The 19,560-nt window shown below is 35.6% G+C and overlaps 2 protein-coding genes across 2 annotated transcripts; both read left to right on the forward strand.

Moving 5' to 3' along the window:
• The first annotated feature begins 356 nt into the window (after positions 1-356).
• LOC105055961 (agamous-like MADS-box protein AGL62) lies at positions 357-1,091 on the forward strand. The gene has a single exon (XM_010938002.1). It carries the CDS (start codon positions 357-359, stop codon positions 1,089-1,091), a length of 735 nt encoding a protein of 244 aa, XP_010936304.1.
• A 6,248-nt stretch (positions 1,092-7,339) lies between these two features.
• Positions 7,340-11,129, forward strand: LOC105055903 (uncharacterized). The gene is made up of 3 exons (XM_073248086.1): positions 7,340-7,996; positions 10,385-10,679; positions 10,807-11,129. Exons 1-2 carry the CDS (start codon positions 7,421-7,423, stop codon positions 10,607-10,609), a joined length of 801 nt encoding a protein of 266 aa, XP_073104187.1. The 5' UTR covers positions 7,340-7,420; the 3' UTR covers positions 10,610-10,679; positions 10,807-11,129.
• The last annotated feature ends 8,431 nt before the right edge of the window (positions 11,130-19,560 follow it).

Below are 19,560 nucleotides of genomic sequence, written 5' to 3' on the forward strand. Positions count from 1 at the left end.
TGGTCCTTGAGGTAAAGCTCATGGTAATCTAGAGCATATAAATGAGACAACAATTATAGCTAGTTATGCAAAATTAATGAATGACGTACGTTGAATCGCAAACATAGTAAGGTTTCGCTTTGTTTATATCATGATACATCCGGATCTCAGATATTTCCAAGAGCAAATCCAGCTAGCGGGTCAAGAAATTTACTACTTTAACTACACGAGGATTTTGTGCTCCAGGTTGCCAATTTTACTATCGTGTATAGATACATCTGGTGTTCCAAGGGCCATTATATATAGGCTAGGCCAGGCCTGACCTTGAATCATCCCTCTTCTCCTCTTCCTATACATCTCTAGCTCAAACTCTAGTCATGGCCAGGAGAACCAGCCACGGCCGGCGAAAGATCGAGATCAAGAGGATAGAAGATGAACAAACTCGGCAAGTGACGTTCTCAAAACGTCGAGGTGGGTTGTTCAAGAAGGCCAGCGAGCTTTCCACCCTGTGTGGGGCTCAGGTCGGGATCTTGGTGTACTCCCCAGGAGGAAGGCCCTACTCCTTCGGCCAACCTGGCTTCGTGGAGGTCTCTGATCGATTCCTCCCATGCGTCCCCACGCCGATCGGCTCAGACCCTCCTCCTATGCCACCTCCAGCCTACTTGTCGGTGTCCCAGCCCAGCAAGCACTACCTGGAGGTCGTGAACGTGCTGGAGGCCGCGCGGGCCAAGGGTGCAGTGCTTAAGGAGAGACTTGCCATGGTTCTCGAGGAGGAGGGGCGGGCCTATGAGTCTGAAAATGATGACCTCACCGTGGAGGAGCTTGGAGACCTCGTCGCGCGATTGGAGGCGCTTAAAATGCGGGTGTTTTCCAGATTCTCTACGATCCTGAATCAACAACAAGCTTCTTCATCGAGTGCTGCTTTGACTGTCACCCCGCTGAATGTGATCAACCCTTATGCCACCAATGGACCCCAGGCTTATCCAGGTGGTGGGTTCGTCCTGGGGAATAATGGCCATGGTGCCGGTGGGTTCCTGGGAACCGGTGGCCATGGTACTCCCAGTGGATTCATGGGGAACGATGGTAATGGTCCTCTTGGGTTCATTGCTTGAGGTTCTCGCAAAAAAAAGAATTAATAGTAAAATAGTAGTACCAGTACCAATAATAATATATAATCGTCATCATCATCATAATAATATCTCAATAAGAGAAGTGGTTCTTGTTGGGGCATTTGCCTTGTATATCTTCTTGATGTCTCATACATTTGTCCTGGGGCATTTGCCTTGTATATCTCCTTCAAGAATTTGCACTTCTAGCTCTGTTATCCTTTTTTAATATATTTATATTGTATATACTTTCGATGCTGTCCTTGGACATGCACTCGAAGGATGATCTGTACCAAAAAAAAAAAACTGCTGAATAAAAGCCTATTCATGGTATATATAATCCTATTTGATTATCTTGTTATATGTCTAATATTGGAGTACAATTAAGTTGAGCTGAGTCGAGTCCCCAAAAGCTCGAACTGGATTCCAATTATATTCGAACTTATTCAACTCGAGACCAATCAAGTTTTAATATCTCAAGTTCGAAAAAAAAAGTAATATTCAAGTTAATTTGATTCAAATATCAATCAAATTATATTCGAGCTTGAATAGCCATAAGCAACTTGATTCATTTGCATCTCTCATATTGGTGTGACAAAATTTTAATTGGCTCATGAGGGATTATCAAAAGTATCCAACATACTGTATGAATAGTCATCATTTTTTTGGAAAAAAAAAAAGAAGAGTATATATAACATTAATATACACTATTTCCTGTGGCACTTGTTTTGATCCATGCCAACTACATGCCTGGAATGGCATCGGCATAGCTATAACCAATCCTAATAGACCATGATTTTATCGATGTGAATTTAGTTAAGCTACATATGCATGTAGTCAACATCTTAGTAGTTGGAATCTTCTATATAGGATAATGTACTTGTTTCATAATTTTTTTTTAAGTCTCGGTCCTACATCCATTTTTGAGTATTTCCTTATATTCATTCTCCCGCGCTTTCTCATGTCCACTGCAAATTCTGGCAATTAATCCTAAAATAAGTCAGTTTTGATATTGGAATTTGCATGAGAGTGAATATTGAAATCTGCAATCTCCACCTATCTCCATGATATCCTTTTTGCTAATACCGTTGGTTGCATCTATATTAGGGTGATATGATTTGTGCGCATCAAAAAAAAAAAAAGAAAAAAAAATTGATGTCTTTCTTTAGTTGCTTTAAAATAAAAAAGTAATGCATTTTTTTTTTTCCTCCAGAATGATCTTTGCAGGATCTCTGACATATGAATTTAAAGTTCACCATCTCTCTAACGCGAGCATTGAGGGTAGAGATACCATATCAATTTTGCTGAGTGGGTATAGTTATCCAAGAATGGGCTCGATCATTTTTGTTGAAGTTAGTGCCAGAATTTTCCCCTTACATGGTCAAACTCGTCAGGTGCTAAGACATGGTTAAACTCGGAATCCTCCTGCAGTGGCTCATATTTTTTTTCTTCGAGAATACTTACACAATGGCTTATACAATCGCTCACGGTCATGCTTCCTGAATCTTCCGCAATCTAATCCATTCTTGCTGGGACATATGTCTACATTTAATAAAACTTTATAACTCAGCTGCTGATTATTAATTTGTAACCCCAAAATAAAAGTACCCTGCTGAATAAATACTTCTTATACTGGAAAGAATTTTTATCATAGGACAATATTAGAGATATATGAAGAAATAGCAGGAAGGAATCATCAGACAGGAATAGGATTTCCTGATCACATGAAGTCTTGCTTTTCCATTGCATGCATGCGGTAGATGTACTTCCATATTTTAGTCCTCCAATGATGAGTTATTTTCTTGAGAACCAGATGAAGTCTATAATGCTGGATTATTTGCTGAGAGCTTACAACAAATACTGTGCAGCAATTCTCTTGAACAGGACTTATAGCTCTCCCTTTTTTTTCTTTTTTGGGTGCATTATTGCTCTTTCTTATTAGTCCCCGGTAATTTCAATCAGGGTGTAATGCTGCATATGTACAGGATCAGCCCACCGGGTCAATTTGTTACAAGTCTTCTACCCTATGGCCATCCTTTCTCTTTTTTATGGAAAGGTGGTTTAGCCCACCGAGTTTTCAGTACGATAACGGTAAGCCCTATCCTCACGATAACGACGGCAAATCACGAACGCTGTGTCAGAGGGGGTCCAAGTGGCAGCGGGCGGGAGCCGAGGTCTGCACTTTTCTGGGACCCCCGTTCCGACGGGGCGGGACCTCGGATCAGTAAAACGGCGGAAATATAAAAGTGGATTGTACTTGAGATCGAGTGATTTTTTTAAATATTATTTTTTTAATATTTATTTCTCATTCAACACCTTTTTCAGCTTATTTCACGAAATATGATTGTTTAGATGGTGTGGCGTAGCGAAACCGCATGTTTAATACGAGGTTTCAAATAATATAAATAAAATATTTAAAATTTAAATTTAATTTTAAATTTAAAATTAAAATTAAAATTATATGTTGAATGCGCTGTTTTAATTTTTAAGATAAAATCATAATTTCAAGATGTTTTTTTTTTTTCATTTTGGAATAGTGTTAGTTTTCTTTTTTTTTTTTCTTTTGGAATGCCGCTGATTTTTTTTTCATATCCGTCTTCGTACCGGATCGAAGAGGGAGGGGAGGGGGATCGTCGATCGGCTGGGATAGTGGCCGGGTGGTGAAGGCGGTGGTGTGTGGCATTAGGGCGGGCGTGTGGTGCGGGCGCAGCGGTCGGAGGGCGGAGGGGGTTGTGGGGAGTGGGGATGTTTTTGTATTCGTACGGACAGCCGCCAAGGTTCGGGAGGAGGAGAGGGGGTGGTGGTCGCGCAGAGTCCGTGGTTGAATGATGGGTGTAGCATGGATGGCGATGGGGTGGGGAGTGGCTGGTCGTGGGGGGTGCGGTGCGAACGGCCGCAACAGGTGCCTCGCTAGGGGAGAGGGAGGCGGCCATGGTAACTGGGAGGAACTGACATGAGGCCCACAGCAATCGATGTGGAGGACGGTGGTGGGACGGGGCCGTCGGTGGTTGGGTTTGGGTTGACCGCCGGCAGAGGAAGGTCGATGGGGGAGGGAGGTTGGGAGGAAGGGAAGAGAGAAATGAGAAAAAAAAAAAAATAAATAATAAAATATTTTTATTTTATTAATAATAAAATATTATTATTTGATGAATAATAAAATATTATTATTATTTGATTAATAATATTATTTTAAAATATATTTAACACTAAAAATCAATAAATATATTTATCACTAAAATAAAAAATTTATATAATAATAAAATATATATTATTTAAAAATTTATATCATAATAAAATAATAATAATTATTATTTTGAAAAAAATATTAGCATACCTTTTTGGGTTGGCACGCAAAAAGGGATGACCCTATGCCGGGGATCACTTTTTGGGTGGTTTTGTGTGCACGCGGAGTGGTGGGGGTGCGGATGCGGGTGCGGACTTCGTCGAGCCGGAGAGGTGGGGGGCACGATGACGTAAGAAGGGCGTCCCCTCAAATAATAATATTTTATTATTAATCAAATAATAATAATTAATTATTAATAAAAAATAATATTTTTATTAATCAAATAATAATATTTTTATTAATAAAATAATAATATTTAATTATTAATTAAATAATAATATTTTTTATTAATTAAATAATAATATTTTATTATTAATCAAATAATAATGTCTTACTATTAAGTAGATAATAATATTTTATTATTAAGCAAATAATAATATTTTAGTAATAAAAATTTTATTTTTTACCTTTCCTTCTCTCTCTTGTCTTGATGAAGCCCCCACCCACGCCCCCCAATTATCTGGTGCAATTTCAGTTTATTTTTCTCTTGCAATATTTTTTTCTTTTAATTTATATTTATTAATTTTTAATAATAAATATATTTTAAAATAATATTATTAATCAAATAATAATAATAATTTATTATTAATCAAATAATAATAATTTATTATTAATCAAATAATAATATTTTATTATTTATCTTTTTTTTTTCCTCATTCATTTCTTTCCTTCCTCTCACCCCCCTGGCCGACCTTTTTCTGCTGGCGGCTGACCTGCACCCACCCCCTTCAGTGTGCCACCCGTAGCCCTACTCCACCCCGCCACCGTCCGCTGTGAGCCCCATGCCCATTCTGCCTCGTTGCCATGGACGCCTCCCTCTCGCCACCGTCCACACCGCACCTGCCGTCCACCCCCCAGCTCCATGCGACCACCATCCCCAATCCCCTCCTCCCAGACTCCGTGTAAACATAAAAACACTCCCACCCCCCACAACCCCTTTCGCCCTCCTAGGGCCATTGTGCTCGCACCCCAACCCCCTCTCCCCCCGCCCAACATTGCACGCCCCCACCCTAGCTGCTCGGCCACTATCTCAGTCGATTGGTGACCCCCCTCCTCTCCCTCCCCAGTCTCGATGAAGCCTCCCAGTCCGATACTAAGCTGGACATGGAAAAAAAACGAGCAGCGTTCCAAAATGAGAAAAAAAAAGCTAGCACCGTTCCAAAATGAAAAAAAAAGAAACCACATCTTGAAAATGCGATTTCATATTAAAAATTGAAACCACATGTTCAACATGTGGCTTCAATTTTAAATTTAAAATTAAATTTAAATTTTAAATATTTTATCCATATTATTTAAAACCTCAGTTCAATATGCGGTTTCGCTACATCCTCGCCATTTCATTCAAACAACTATATTTTGGAAAATAAGTTGAAAAGGGAGGTAGAATGAGAAATAAGTATTAAAAAAATAATATTTAAATTAAAAAAAAACCCTAAGATCGAGCCTCATGTTTTTCTTAATTTTTTTTTGATAGAAATTAAGCTTTCATGTTTGTTGGTGTTCTTGGACCATCCCCTTGCACTCAAGGGTGCAAAAATCGGATAATCTTCTACCATGCAACCCGAGTCCTGGACACATGATGTAGCTGTATATTTTTTAGGATAATGATTGAGATAATATGCAAGATCTATAGATTGAATGCTACCAGCTAGCAGTGCGGTCCTTGTTTCAAAATAGAATTAAATAATTTCATCATTAACAAATTTTAATTATTTGATTGGTATCAATCACACTGTATTATATGATAAATAATTTAATGATAAAGATGGTAAATAATGAATATTAACATAAATGCAATTATCATGAAATTACATACCAACCGTCGAGTATTGAAATTTACAATTGCCATTTGAATGGATCAATATATATACATTATATCATCAAAATAATAATTACATTTAATAGTGGTTTCAGATTTAATAATAGTTAGTTGTTCAGTTGGAACTATCCACAATTACGCTTTAGCCTATAATTGATAAATCAAAATACCACATTTTGGCCTGCACAAGGTACAGTTATCCATGACATCATATTTGACTCACGATGACAATCCATGGTACCCCATTTTGGTCTAGAAAAACTGTCCATAATGTCATGTTTCGGCCATGACCAACAATCTATTGTACCATATCTCAGCTTATAGTGAGATTACCCAGCCCATAATGTCACATTTTGGTCTATGATTGGCAATTTATAATGTTGTGGCTAGTTCAAATATACCTTATCCAATCATTCAATTATACAAAATTTAATTTTATACTTACTAAACAATATTTGCAAATAAAAACTAAATTTCATGCAAAATTCAAAACAAATGAGCATCATATTTCATCCAAATTAAAATCAAAATCCACAACACACACAAAATAATCATGCACACCTAATCCTTACTCTACTGGCATGAAGCCCAAATAAGATACCTATCAATCCAAATGTACATCTATTATATCCAATTAATTTAACATCAGTATTTGACATAATTAGAAAACCAACACTACAGAAATTTGAGTCTTCTATGTTGTTTAAAAATTAAAATATCATAAAAATATAAATTATTTAACGATGTTATGAAACATCGCTGATGAGATAGATCATTTATGATGTTTGGATAAATATCATGAATTGTAACGTATACGGTGTTTGAAATTAAAATATTATATTTTTATTATTTTTTATCTATTTTTTTTATCCGTTCGGCATCCAGGGTTTTTTATTTTATTTTATTATTTTATTATTTTTATTTTGCCCGCCGTTCACCTCAGCCCCAAATTAAACATCCCGTGCCTTTGTTTTTTTTGTTTTTTTTTTTTGTTTTTGTTTTGCCGCCATTCCCCCAGCCCGGCCCAACTTAAACATCCCGATCCCGTACGCGTGTTGCCCCCAATTAAAATCCCGCGTGCCCTAAAAAAATTTCCCCTGGCCTCCTCGTCCCCGATTACGCCTCCGCCTCCGCCTCCGCCTCCGCCTCCGCCTCCGCCTCTTCCCCTCCCCGATGCACGCCGCGGCCGGCCGCATCCTCTCCTCCAACGGAGCGCCGTTCTCCTCCTCGCTGCACGCCCCTCCTCCTCTCTGCACGCCTCTCTGCACGCCGTTCTCCTCCTCGCTGCACGCCGTTCTCCTCCTCGCTGCACGCCCCTCCTCCTCTCTGCACGCCTCTCTGCACGCCGTTCTCCTCCTCGCTGCACGCCGTTCCCCTCCCCGACCACCTCTCTGCACGCCACTCCTCCTCGCTACTGTTCTCCCGACGTCATTCATCCTCGCGACGCACGCCGTTCGCCTCCTTTCTGCATGGACCGCCGAAGAGTCCCACCGCCGATCGCAGCCTTTCACGGACCACCGTTCGCCGCCTCTCCGTTCGTCACCGAGGCCTTTCCATCCGCCGGCCATCGCCGTCTTTCCGAGGCGTCGTCGTCGTCCCAACAGCACTTCCTCCATCGCCATCGTCGCCGGTCTTCCTATTTTTGTTCACCACCGCCGCCGTCCTCGCCGTCGCTGGTCTTCCCGTCTTTGCTCACCACCGCCGCCGCCGTCGCCGTCGTTCTCGTCGCCGTCCCTGTTGGTGGTTCAGGTAAAGGTTCTGCCGCCTGTTAATGGTTGTAATGGTCTGTGGGCTGTGGGCTATGTGGGCTGGGCTGTGGGCTGTGGGCTGTGGTGATAGGTATCAATCAAATAAAAAAAAATAATTTGCATGCTTTGACATTAGATTGTGGATGTGTTTCCTCAAGTTAACATTAGATTGTAATAATTTACATGTTTTAAGATATTTGTTGGTTGTTAATTAATTAAAAAGATGAAAAAAAATAAATTTTAGATGAGATTATCCATTTATGTATTGTTTGTCACTAAGATATGATTCAGGGAGAGAATCAAAAAGAAAACAATGCAATAATCTTTTTTTACTACTGTTTGTCATTAAAGTATGATTCAGAGAGAATGAAAAAGAAAATAATAGAGAATACAAGCAGGTATTGTTAGTTCAAAAAAAAATCACAGTATATGGTAGTTAGGGCACATATTGCAGGACTGCTAATATGGATGGTTTGCCGGGGTCAAAATCATATTGAAAAAAAAAAAAAACATCAAAGCTTGCTCAACTAATGTAAATTTTTTTAATTAAATTAGTAATACTTTAAGTTGACCGTTCTGGTGCCACATGGGGTGTGTGTACATATATATGTACATATATATATACGTATACATATGTATGTATGTATGTCTATGCGAGTGAGAGAGAGAGAGACAGAGAGAGAGAAAGGGAGATATTATAAAAAAGTAAAAAAAAATTTAGATGTGAGTTGTAGGAGACTGCAAATATTTAGAGGTTTAATTCGGACCAGTCAAATACTTGACCTAAATAAATAATTTATATTTTGCTGTGTTAATGCCTGCTCTATTGCTTTTGTTTCTTTGCTCTTTATTTCTTGCTATTTTTTTTGTAAAGACGTGATCTAAATAGCACATTTGCTAAAGTTTGTTTGGATTTTAATGATAGTTATTTGTATGTAACATGGATAAATATTGGATGAATTGTGTTAAGTTCTCTCGTGAATACATAGAGGGAGTCAAATCGTTTATGACTTTTGTGGCTCAAAACAAGGGCAAAGATTGTAAAATTCGGTGTCCTTGTTCACATTGTTCACATTTCTTGTTCACATGGTATCGTGGCTTCACCACTTTCCTCTCAATTACTATCAGCCCATGTTCTATCAGCTTTTCTAGATCCAACACCACCAGAAGTCGCACCTTCTGTTTCACCACCTTTTTTTCAATCGCCACGAGTTCATACACTATATATTGAGCCAGAGCCTATTGAGCACACACATCTTACCATGGATGTGACTCCTGATGTTAGCTCTATAGGTAGGAATTATTATATACCTCTTTTTACTCAATATTGCCTAAATTTTTTCAAATTAACATTCTTATCGTTGCTTGCTTATCTTGTAAGGTCCACGAGCATGGATGGACGCAAGAAAAGAGGTGGTACTTGAGGGGTTGGGTTAAATAAGATAAACAAGATCCTTGATAAGAAAATGGAGATCAACATCTCAACAAAAAAAGGACGACCTACTAATGCTGTTCAATCTGCGAAGCTATTAAATGAGTTTGGTATGATAGCTCGAAATATCTTATCTGTCAAGCTTAGATGAATCAAATTAACAGAGGTGGACATGCAGATTGCATTTGACAAATTAGATGTAATTAGAGATCATTGTAGTTGTATTTGTATTCTATGCATATTTATTAACTAGTATTTAATACTTGTTTGTAGCAAAAACTAGATGTCAAGGGTTTAAGGATGGATGAGGAAGTTTGTGCTAGCGTCAAGATACTTCTTTCATTGAAGTCAAAGGATCAAAGATATCGGCTTCATATGCATTACCTTAACCATGGAAAGGACTCAGTCTAGTACTGTGACCACAGCAGAGTGGATAGATCTTTGTACTTACTGAAGCAAGAAAAAGATACAGGTCAGTATAACTTGTATATTGTTTGTATATTAATATTTCCTTCAAAGAATCTACTTTAGATTGACTGGTATAAAATTTTCTATCTTTTCAGCTAACGTGTGAGCATAACAAAAAATCTAGAAGTTTTGTTAAGTGCCAAGCAAACATCAGGTCAAAAGCTTTTGTACCTATATGGCATGAGATTGTGAGATATCGTATTTTGATTATGACTAATATCATTTGACATTTAAGTTTCTTGCAATAGTAACTCATCTTTTAAATAGAGTGAAAATGAATTGAATGGAGAAGAGTGCGATTGAATTATGTTATGGTATCGTACTCATTACACCAGAGGTCATAGTGATACTCCAGGTAGATGGACAACTCTCGAGTATGAGGCAAAATGGGTGAGGACAAAAATAAAATTGTGATTGCTATTTTAAGTAAGCTTAGTTTTTATTTTGTAATTAATCTTCTTCTAATTTTGTTAGAATGAAATGATGCAGATGCTAGAGCAGTCCATATCCGATGGATATCCTATGACAGCAGACCAGATATGCGATAAAGTTTTGGGGACTAGATCGGATTATGTCTATAGTTTGGGAGTTGGACCTCATCCAGAAGAAAAGAGTTCTTTTTTTATATTTAAGAAGAGACTTCAAAAGGAGTTGAAGCAGTCACAAAAGCATAATGAAAAGATGAAGAAGGAGATTGTAGACATTAAAGCATAGATGGAGCGTCAACAAAAAATTTTGAAAGATTTATGCGCATCACAGAATATTTCTTTATCAGATTTATGATGTAAGTTACTTAAGTTATTTTTTTAATATATCCTTAACTCTATTTTATAAGCATAATGGAACAATATATGTATTTTGTTACTGTAATATATAGAAAATTAATTGATTATGTTTTTCTTTTTAACAAGGATCCCATGACTCAAGAACTTGTGAAGGTGTGGTTTTGAGGACATGCATAGTAGAGAGGCTTTTTGCGCTTTGGATTGTCGACTTATGAACTCATTTGTTTTGTTATAGACAGTTGGATAATGAGTTTGTTTGCTTTTGATTAGAGGTGAATTGTTTGCTTTTGATTCGAGGTGAATTGTTTGCTTTTGTTAGAAACATGGTCTCTTGGTGCTTTTAGTTGGAAATACCATTTCTTTGGATGTCTGGATAATTTGCTTTTTGGATTATAAACTTTGTGTATGGATTTATCTTGATTATGAATTGTATGTGAGTTCATATTTCAGTTATTGAATGATTTGTTGATTGAAAATGGATGATTTACTTGGTATTTGAATATATACTATGAAATGTAATATTTTATACAGGTTATGACCTTATCAATGAAGCAAAATTTGGCCATCGTAAAACATTCTTGTCGCAAAACATCTTTCTTTTGCAATGTTAGTGAAACGTTCCATGATATTTGAGAAACATCATCAAAAATCCTCGTTCATTCTACGATGTTGGTAAAACGTCGCACAATCAATTATATTTCGCGACGTTTGTCAGACATCATGAAAGACATTTGTTCCATGACGTTAATGAAATGTTATTTAATCAACTTACATTTTGTGATATTTGAGAAACGTTATAAAAAATTTTTGTTCCTCGACATTGGTAAAACGTTGCTCAATCAAACTACGTTTTGCGACATTTAGGCATACGTTATACTTTTGACATCCTTTCCGTGATGTTTTATGACGAACATCGTGATTGGCCATTACTGATGCGGCTAGCGTGACGATTTTGGTGACGTTATGCCAAACGTCGTAAAAAGACTTCAGCGATGTTTTAGAAAACTTTTGATGACATTTTTAAATGTGGTGGAAAACTTTTTTTTTTGTAGTACAAGTTGTCAGTGATTACCACATGCAATATTAGTGGTACTAATTATTTACTAATTTTCTAATTTTTAAATTTTGATGCTTGGATTTCTACTTATTCCATACAAATTATCAAAATAAAAACAATAAAAAGATTTGTATTTTATCTCAATTTAAAGACTGAAGTATAAACCCCCTTGCTAGACTTCTTCTTGTTTGGATGATTGTTCCACTACACTAAATCAAAACCAACAATTAAACAAGATTGTAGAGAGTAATGGTAATGGTAGAAAAATATGAAGAAGAAGTTGAAGAAGGATAATTTCATCATATAGTAGCATCTAGCAGTCTGAATCAATCTGATGGATAATAATCGGTTAGATCGTGAAATGAGAGTCGATTAAGGCAAAGATAGCATGATAGTGGTTGTCAATTATAAGTTCAGCGACACCTGAAGGATAGGGTTGACATCGACATAGTGGCTAGCCATAAAAGCATTGGTTTAGAATCCTTTACAAGGGTCAACCTAGGGATACAGAGAGAGAAAGAGGGAGAGGAAGGGAACCTTCGTTGGGGTCCATCAGAAACATTGAGAGAGAAAGTGGAAGAGAGAGAGAGAGAGGAAGAAGAGGACCTTTGTGTGAGCCTGATTGAGGGTGGAAAAGTTGGAGAGGAAGAGGGAAGGCAGAGTTCTCTGGTGATGGCCATGGTGGTTGGCAACTGGAGAACTGAAGGTTGGCTGCGATAATGATGGGGGTAACTAAAAGAAAAAGAAACAAAGCTTGACCAAAATAGGGGATGGGGGAAGGCTTGATGTCAAGCCTCAACTCAGCCATCAATGATATATGAAGGATCCAACCCTTGATCTCAGGGTTGTAAAGGAGAAGGGGCTTGGCTAAAGGACCACAAGGGTTATCAGTATATAAACAAGGGAGGAGACAGGCAAAGCTAAAATAGGTGACCGTTCAAGCTGCCAAGCTAAGACAATTTCCAGCATTGCTCGAGTCAGTGATGATGACATGCTGATGTGATAGGAAGGAGAGAGAGAGCTAGTGAGGTGGAGGTGGTGCCTTAGCTCCAAGGAGGTCTCAAGTAAGGAGGCATAAGCAAGGGGAGCCTCCAAGAGAAAAGAAGAGAGAGAGAGAGAGAGGGGAATTGTAGCGGTGAATCGTAAGGGAGGAAGTGGGTTTTACATAGATGAGGAGGCTCGGGCTTTTTAGCCTCCAACAAAGTTGGAGATAAGCCAAAGTTAACTTTCTCCTCTGACTTGAATAGCTATCAGTCTTGGGGTCGGACCACGTATGTTTCTTTTTCCTTATTGAGGGAAAGTTATTATTTAAACTCCATTCTGGAAATGGGACTTATAGGAGCATTGCTCAGCATAATGTTTTGACTTACTACTTTATTGGAAAAAAGGGTTGCATGGCATTGTAGCATGAACCACGACTAGGAGGACATGATGCATGGAATTCAACTCAATCTTATCAAGAAATTTTCAAGCTCATACTTGACTTCCACATTAGGACTTTCATAGCTTATGGTTGCATATTTATGAGAAGGATAAATGAAAATGTTTCACTTGCCATGGCTATGTCTGCCCTTGACTTGTTGGTGCCAATAGTTTTGAGGAGCAGTGCTTATGGAATTAGGGTATCACCAAAGACCATTAGATTATGCTGCCTTCGTCTAAGCTCACACTAGATTGTATAGTTTAGGAGTTGAAATAGGATTGGTGCTATAACTCAAGACCTTATCTATAAAGGCTAGCTAAGATGTTATTTGGGTTTTTTGGTCCTTTATAAGTATCAAAGATCTATCGAATATATAGCTAATATAGGATTAAATATATATCCATATAATCCTTGCATGCTCTCTTATTTAAGTTTTGGTATCTTCGCCAGACTAAGAGTTCAAATCCATTCAAATTCAATCATAAGTATCAAAAATTCAATCATAATCATCACAAACAACTTATAGATAGCACAATTAGGCATGTATTGTAGTGTCCCCTAGTTTATATGGCCATGAGCCTAGTCTGCTCTCGATGCAGTATTGGAGCCAGTTCACGAGTGAAGACTATAATAAGTGAGTAAAAAATTTTTGTCGGATTTTCTTATAAATTTTTCATTGTGAAAATATCAAATTTTAGCTAAATTTTTATATTTGTAGTAGAATAACTCTAATATTTTCTTCTTGTCAATAGTATTTCAAGTATGACTCTATATCGGGTTTAATTTTTGAATTAGAATTAGGAGATTATGTTCTATAAATATGTGTATAATATATTGTAAAAGGTAGCCTTTTAAGATATTAGATTTTCTTTCAAGAGAAAGTTTCTTCACCAAACAAAAGATTCTTCTATCCAGTTTATTCTATTTATGTGAACTTTGAAGTATAACTTATTAATTAAATCACCTCTTCTTCCTTTCTTATTGCCCAAGCTTTGATATCATTTGGAACAACTCAAGACTTTACTCTAAAAGACTAGTCAAGGAGATATTATTTGAGTTCTTTGATCTTGTATAAGTTTTCATGATGTATTCTATGCATAGCCAAGGGACTAAATGTACACATGCACAGATCCTCAAAGGTATATATTGTTTTCTATCCCTCCAAAATTTTGCTAAGACCAATCTTTGCTTTGCTAGAAACTCCTTCACTAACCAAAATTGTTAAACATTGTGGGATTGATTTGGGCCGCCATGGTTCTTTTGGGTGAACATTCTCACGGACAAACAAGGTTTGTAGTTTCTCTACATTGTGTTGGCTTTGTGTTGTGGCTTCTTCAATAAATAATCAGGGAATAGGTTAAGTTTTCAAAGGGGGTAAGTAGGAGAGCAGCAAGTAGATAGTTTGGGCTTGCATATTTTCATATAACAACAATTGTCCAATCTTTGAATGGTAACCAAATTAGATGAGATATTGACGGTGGTATTGTTGCTTGAAATCGGAACACTTAGCTATTCTGTTCTTTCTAGATGCACCAAAATCTAATAGCTATTAGAGAAAAATAGTAGTGTTGATCCTTATCTTAAAGCAATGATGTCCATTCGCATCAGAGATCCTGAAGATCATTTTGCAGTAGGTGTAGGTTAAGATTCTGAAATAAGATAGACCAAATAGATCTAGTGAAGCTACAAAATATATATCATTAGATGGTCGATTATTTCTTAAGAAACACATATAGAGGGCAATACTCTGAACCTCTCTAAACTCTTTTAGCCATATTAGCAGCTGTAAACACCTCATTATTTTTTAAGAAAACTATAAACACCTTATTATGGAAACACAGCCACACAAATTTTCACCTTCTTTGGAATAGGAGGTTCCTATATGATGCCTTCATGTATCAAGAAATTGTAGCATCAATGGACTATGGAGGTGCCCTCAAAGTTTCATTTCTAGGTTCCATCATCTGTGTTTGATAATATGAATTATCGCAGACACTGGAGTGTTCTTAGAACATAATTGAGCAACAATGACTTAGAGATGATCCGAAGTGCTCTATCCTATTGCTTGCCATGAAACTAGCTAAGGAGATTGAATGTTTTTTGACAATTAAGAAGAAATTAGGGTCACTCTAGAAGGTTGTTTGTTATCCATTTCCAATCTTGGCTAAAGTACTAAGGTGGAATAGATGAAATAATTTGAGGATACCTCCAAAAATGAAGATGCAACTCGAAGGAGATGGGGTGAATTTAAAGCTGTAAAAGTAACTTGTGAGAGTATTAAATCCTCCAAGTCAGTGAGCACCATATATAATTTGCTTTGGTCGATGAATAATTCCACCACCATTTCAAAAGTATGACTAGATTGAAGATATGAAGACTGATGATTCCAAGTCCTCCATTGGAGCAGCATGATTCTGTCCATTTAACTAAGTAGAGTGCATAATTACACCTTCTCCTGGCCGCTTCATAGAAAGGAACAGCATAGCTTGTCAATTCTTTGAATAATCTCAATTGGCATGGGTAAAGTTGACATCTAGTAAGTAGGAAGGGTGCTCAGAACTGAGTTAACAAGAATAAGCCTATTAGTAATGGCTAATATTTTCTTTTATTATGCATAATTTTTTTTCAATCTTCTCTACAAGGAAGTTCCTGTTCAAGTATTTTAGAGAGAGTGCAGCAAAATTTCAAGGTAGTGGATGGGAAATTCAAAGACACTGCCTAGGATCTTAGAAAAATTATAATTTTTTTTTTCGAAAATTCCGCTCCCTACAAGACCTAAGACTTGACAAAGTTAATTTTAAGACTAGTTAGGAGTTTAAACAAGTAGTTAATAAATTTAAGCATTGATATGTGTTGCTGAAAGGCACCGCCAAGGATAAGGATGTTATCTGCAAATTGTATGTATTGGATTTATTTCTGTAACATGAATAGCTTCAATGCTTGCAATGAACTTTTTAGATATTGCTTCTTTTAGAATTTTGTTAAATATATACGCTACCAACATGAACAAAAGAGAATAGAAGGGACCACTTTGCTTCGGTCCTCTCTTATTGGTGAACTATTTGCCAGGCTCACCATTAATTGATGAGGATGCATGATTTTTTGAGTAGTGCAAAAGATCGGATATCCACATGCACATATAATTAACATGATAAACTCTTTTATAATTACTAATTGTTAGCTATAAATAATGCTAAGACTCACCAAGCATATATGTAATTAATATAAACTCTTAGAAATACTATCGAGAATCACCCATGACATATCAACATTTATAGTTTTGCCTTTCATAAAAGATTCAGCATCATCTAATCACTTTCATTAAGAAAATGAAAGAACTTTGTAAAAAGACTGCGCATGATATGCATTAAAAGGAAGAAGAAAGGAGAGATAAGAAGAAGAGGGCAAGTATCATACATTAAAACAATGATAAGAAAGAAAGAAATAGCGCTTTCAGAGTAGTAGGGCAAAGCCTTGTTTGGTCCTTAAACAAAAATAATTCATCTTTTAAAATTTCAAAACTTTGTTTAAACTTCAGGATAATCGAACCAAAAGGAATGATTATATGTATGCCAAAGGTCCCCACCTTAGATAAAAAGAATTTCCAAATTGGTCTTAAATAACAACAATTTAGAAAGAGATGGTTGTTTATTTCATATGTTGATTGATAAAAATAAATAAATAATTGATACTGGCCAATATCATTTCCTAATGTTTCTCACTGTTACAACTTTTTATTTGCCCCAAAGACTTTAATTAATTTTGATTGACAGAGAGCTCCTCCAAATGACTTTGCCTGATGGAGATACCGTGGTTAATAAAATATCTATAAACTACTACATAAATAATAATGTTATGCATGATAACTCATGCTATTATATTTTAAGAATAACCTAATTTTCTATAATGCTAAACATCAATAGTTCTAGGATAACCTCATATTAATAACCTCTTTATTTCTCCTTTTCAATTGACATTGTACATGCTTCCCCTATTTCATTACAATAGAATAGGATATTAGCGAGGAAAAAAATTTATCACTAATAATTGATTTTCGTCACTAATGATTATTAGCAACGAAATTATCATCACTAATATTTAGTCACAAATAATAATGTTGTTGATACTTTTTTATAACGAAAAAAATTTTCGTCGCTAATAATCGATATTATTGATAAAAAATTTTCGTTGTTAAATTTTTTTTCGAAAACTATTTACGATAAAATATTTTAATCATAAAAAAGATAATTTACGATGAAATATTATGTCGTTAATAAAAAATAATTATTTACGATGAATCATATTCATTATTATTAATTTAATTAAAAATTTTTATAAAATCAAAAAATATTAACAACATAAATTTTCATCGCAAATATATTAATTTTTGACATAAATTTTTATTGCTAATAAATTATCAATTATTTACAATAAAAATATTTTCGTTGCTATTAATTTAATTAAAAATTTTTATAAAAATTAAAATTTAAAAAAATGTTAGTGACGTAAATTTTTCGTCGCAAATAAGATAATTTTTGATGCACATTTTTATCGCTAATAAATATTAATTATTTATGATGAAAATATTTTCATCATTATTAATTTAATTAAAAATTTTTACGAAAATCAAATTTAAAAATAATATTAGTGATGTAAATTTTTCATCGTAAATATGATAATTTTTGATGAATATTTTCATCCCTAATAAATTAGCAATTATTTACGATGAAAATATTTTTATCGCTATTAACTTAATTAATAATTTTTTAAAAATTAAATTTAAAAAAAATTAGCGATGTACATTTTACGTCGTAAATATTACAACTTCTGACGTAAATTTTTATCACTAATAAATTTTTAATTATTTATGATGAAAATATTTTCATCACTATTAATTTAATATAAAATTTTGATATTTTTAAATTTATTAAAAATTTATTTACGATCAATTTTTTATTGCTAATATATTTTTTGACAACCAACATTTCATCGAAAATAATTTTATCGCTAATAATTTACACATATTTTTTAAAATAATTTATGAATATATATATTTAATATATATTTATAATATTTTTTATAAATTAAAAATAAAAAATTTATATAATAAATTAATAATAAATTTTATTATTTTATTATATTAAATTAAAATTATAAGAGATCTAAAATAAAAATAAAAAACTACATAAATAAGCCGTCAAGTGTTGACATTTGCAGAAGGGGAATGGGCTGGGGAAGGAGAGCACTCAGAAAAGCTCGAATCGGTCTACTGTTGCCTCATTAGCTGCATCATCTACTCCATCAATGCTATCCACTCCATCTAGATCTGGAGCCGCTGGTACTCATCGACTTATGCAGATAACTCATCAGCTCGCTGCTCAGCTTGCCTCTGCATCTCTACCAGTTGAGCATCGCAGGCAGCATGGATGTCAGTCCTGGACGAGCGTGAGGATGAGGGAGCACTGATCCCATGCCTTAAATCTCTAATATAACAGATCTCGTACTAAGCACCTGATCACAGATCTCATCATCTATGAGTGCGGTTAAACCCTTAGGGATAGGCTGGGATCTGATGTCTATCATATGGTCTTGAAAAGTAAAGTTATAGCTATTTTAATTTCATACTAAAAATGAAACTGCGAATGAAAAAATAATTAAAAAAACTTACAAAAAGCTCTTGGCTTCCTGTCATCTACTCCCTTGACCGTCGCTGGTGGGTTCGCTGGTAGATATCAATCCTATCAAGAAGCTCATCACTCTCGACATCTCTCTACAATTTGAGGATAATTAATTAATTTTTTTTAAATAATTAGAGAGTTAAAATATACTAATTAGAAATTACTTACCATCTGCTTCATATGATGAGCGAACGATCTCGAACCTCCACTATACGATATCATCTGTCTCATCCGATTCGCAGCATTCTGGGTACATCATCTCTGTACAGTTAGCAGTCAAATTAGTAGGTAACAAACTAAATTTAAGAATAAATGATTCAATCATTAAACTCTAAAAAAAAAAATTTGGATGTGTAACCTGATATGTTGGATCCTCGTAATGCCGGTATATGAGAGCCCAATCATCTATAGTGATGCTGTCATAGGACTACTGCTGTGCTGCCTTCATCCCATGATCCTGCATCATATAGTACTGATGTTGATGGATGTGGTGGTGATACTCCTTGAAACACAAAAATAAATGAACGTCCATAGGTCACTGCATGTGATCCTCCTCAAAATCAATAATATCAAATACACCCTACCAATAACAAATATTAGAAGAATATCATGTTAATTAAATATTCACAGTAAATTTATTTTACCTGTAACTGGATGTAGAAAATCTCTCTCTAAGCCAGTACAATATGACGCCAATCGAAAAGCATCACGGGGCATAGCTG

Source organism: Elaeis guineensis, chromosome 13 (genome assembly GCF_000442705.2).
Source record: "Elaeis guineensis isolate ETL-2024a chromosome 13, EG11, whole genome shotgun sequence".
NCBI lineage: Eukaryota > Viridiplantae > Streptophyta > Magnoliopsida > Arecales > Arecaceae > Elaeis > Elaeis guineensis.

Excerpts from the sequence above, each read along its gene's own strand:
- LOC105055961 (XM_010938002.1), top strand. The coding sequence starts at position 357 with ATGGCCAGGAGAACCAGCCACGGCCGGCGAAAGATCGAGATCAAGAGG.
- LOC105055903 (XM_073248086.1), top strand. The coding sequence starts at position 7,421 with ATGCACGCCGCGGCCGGCCGCATCCTCTCCTCCAACGGAGCGCCGTTC. Across the intron at positions 7,997-10,384 it reads CGTCCCTGTTGGTGGTTCAG|ATGCTAGAGCAGTCCATATC; the intron begins GTAAAGGTTCTG and ends GAAATGATGCAG.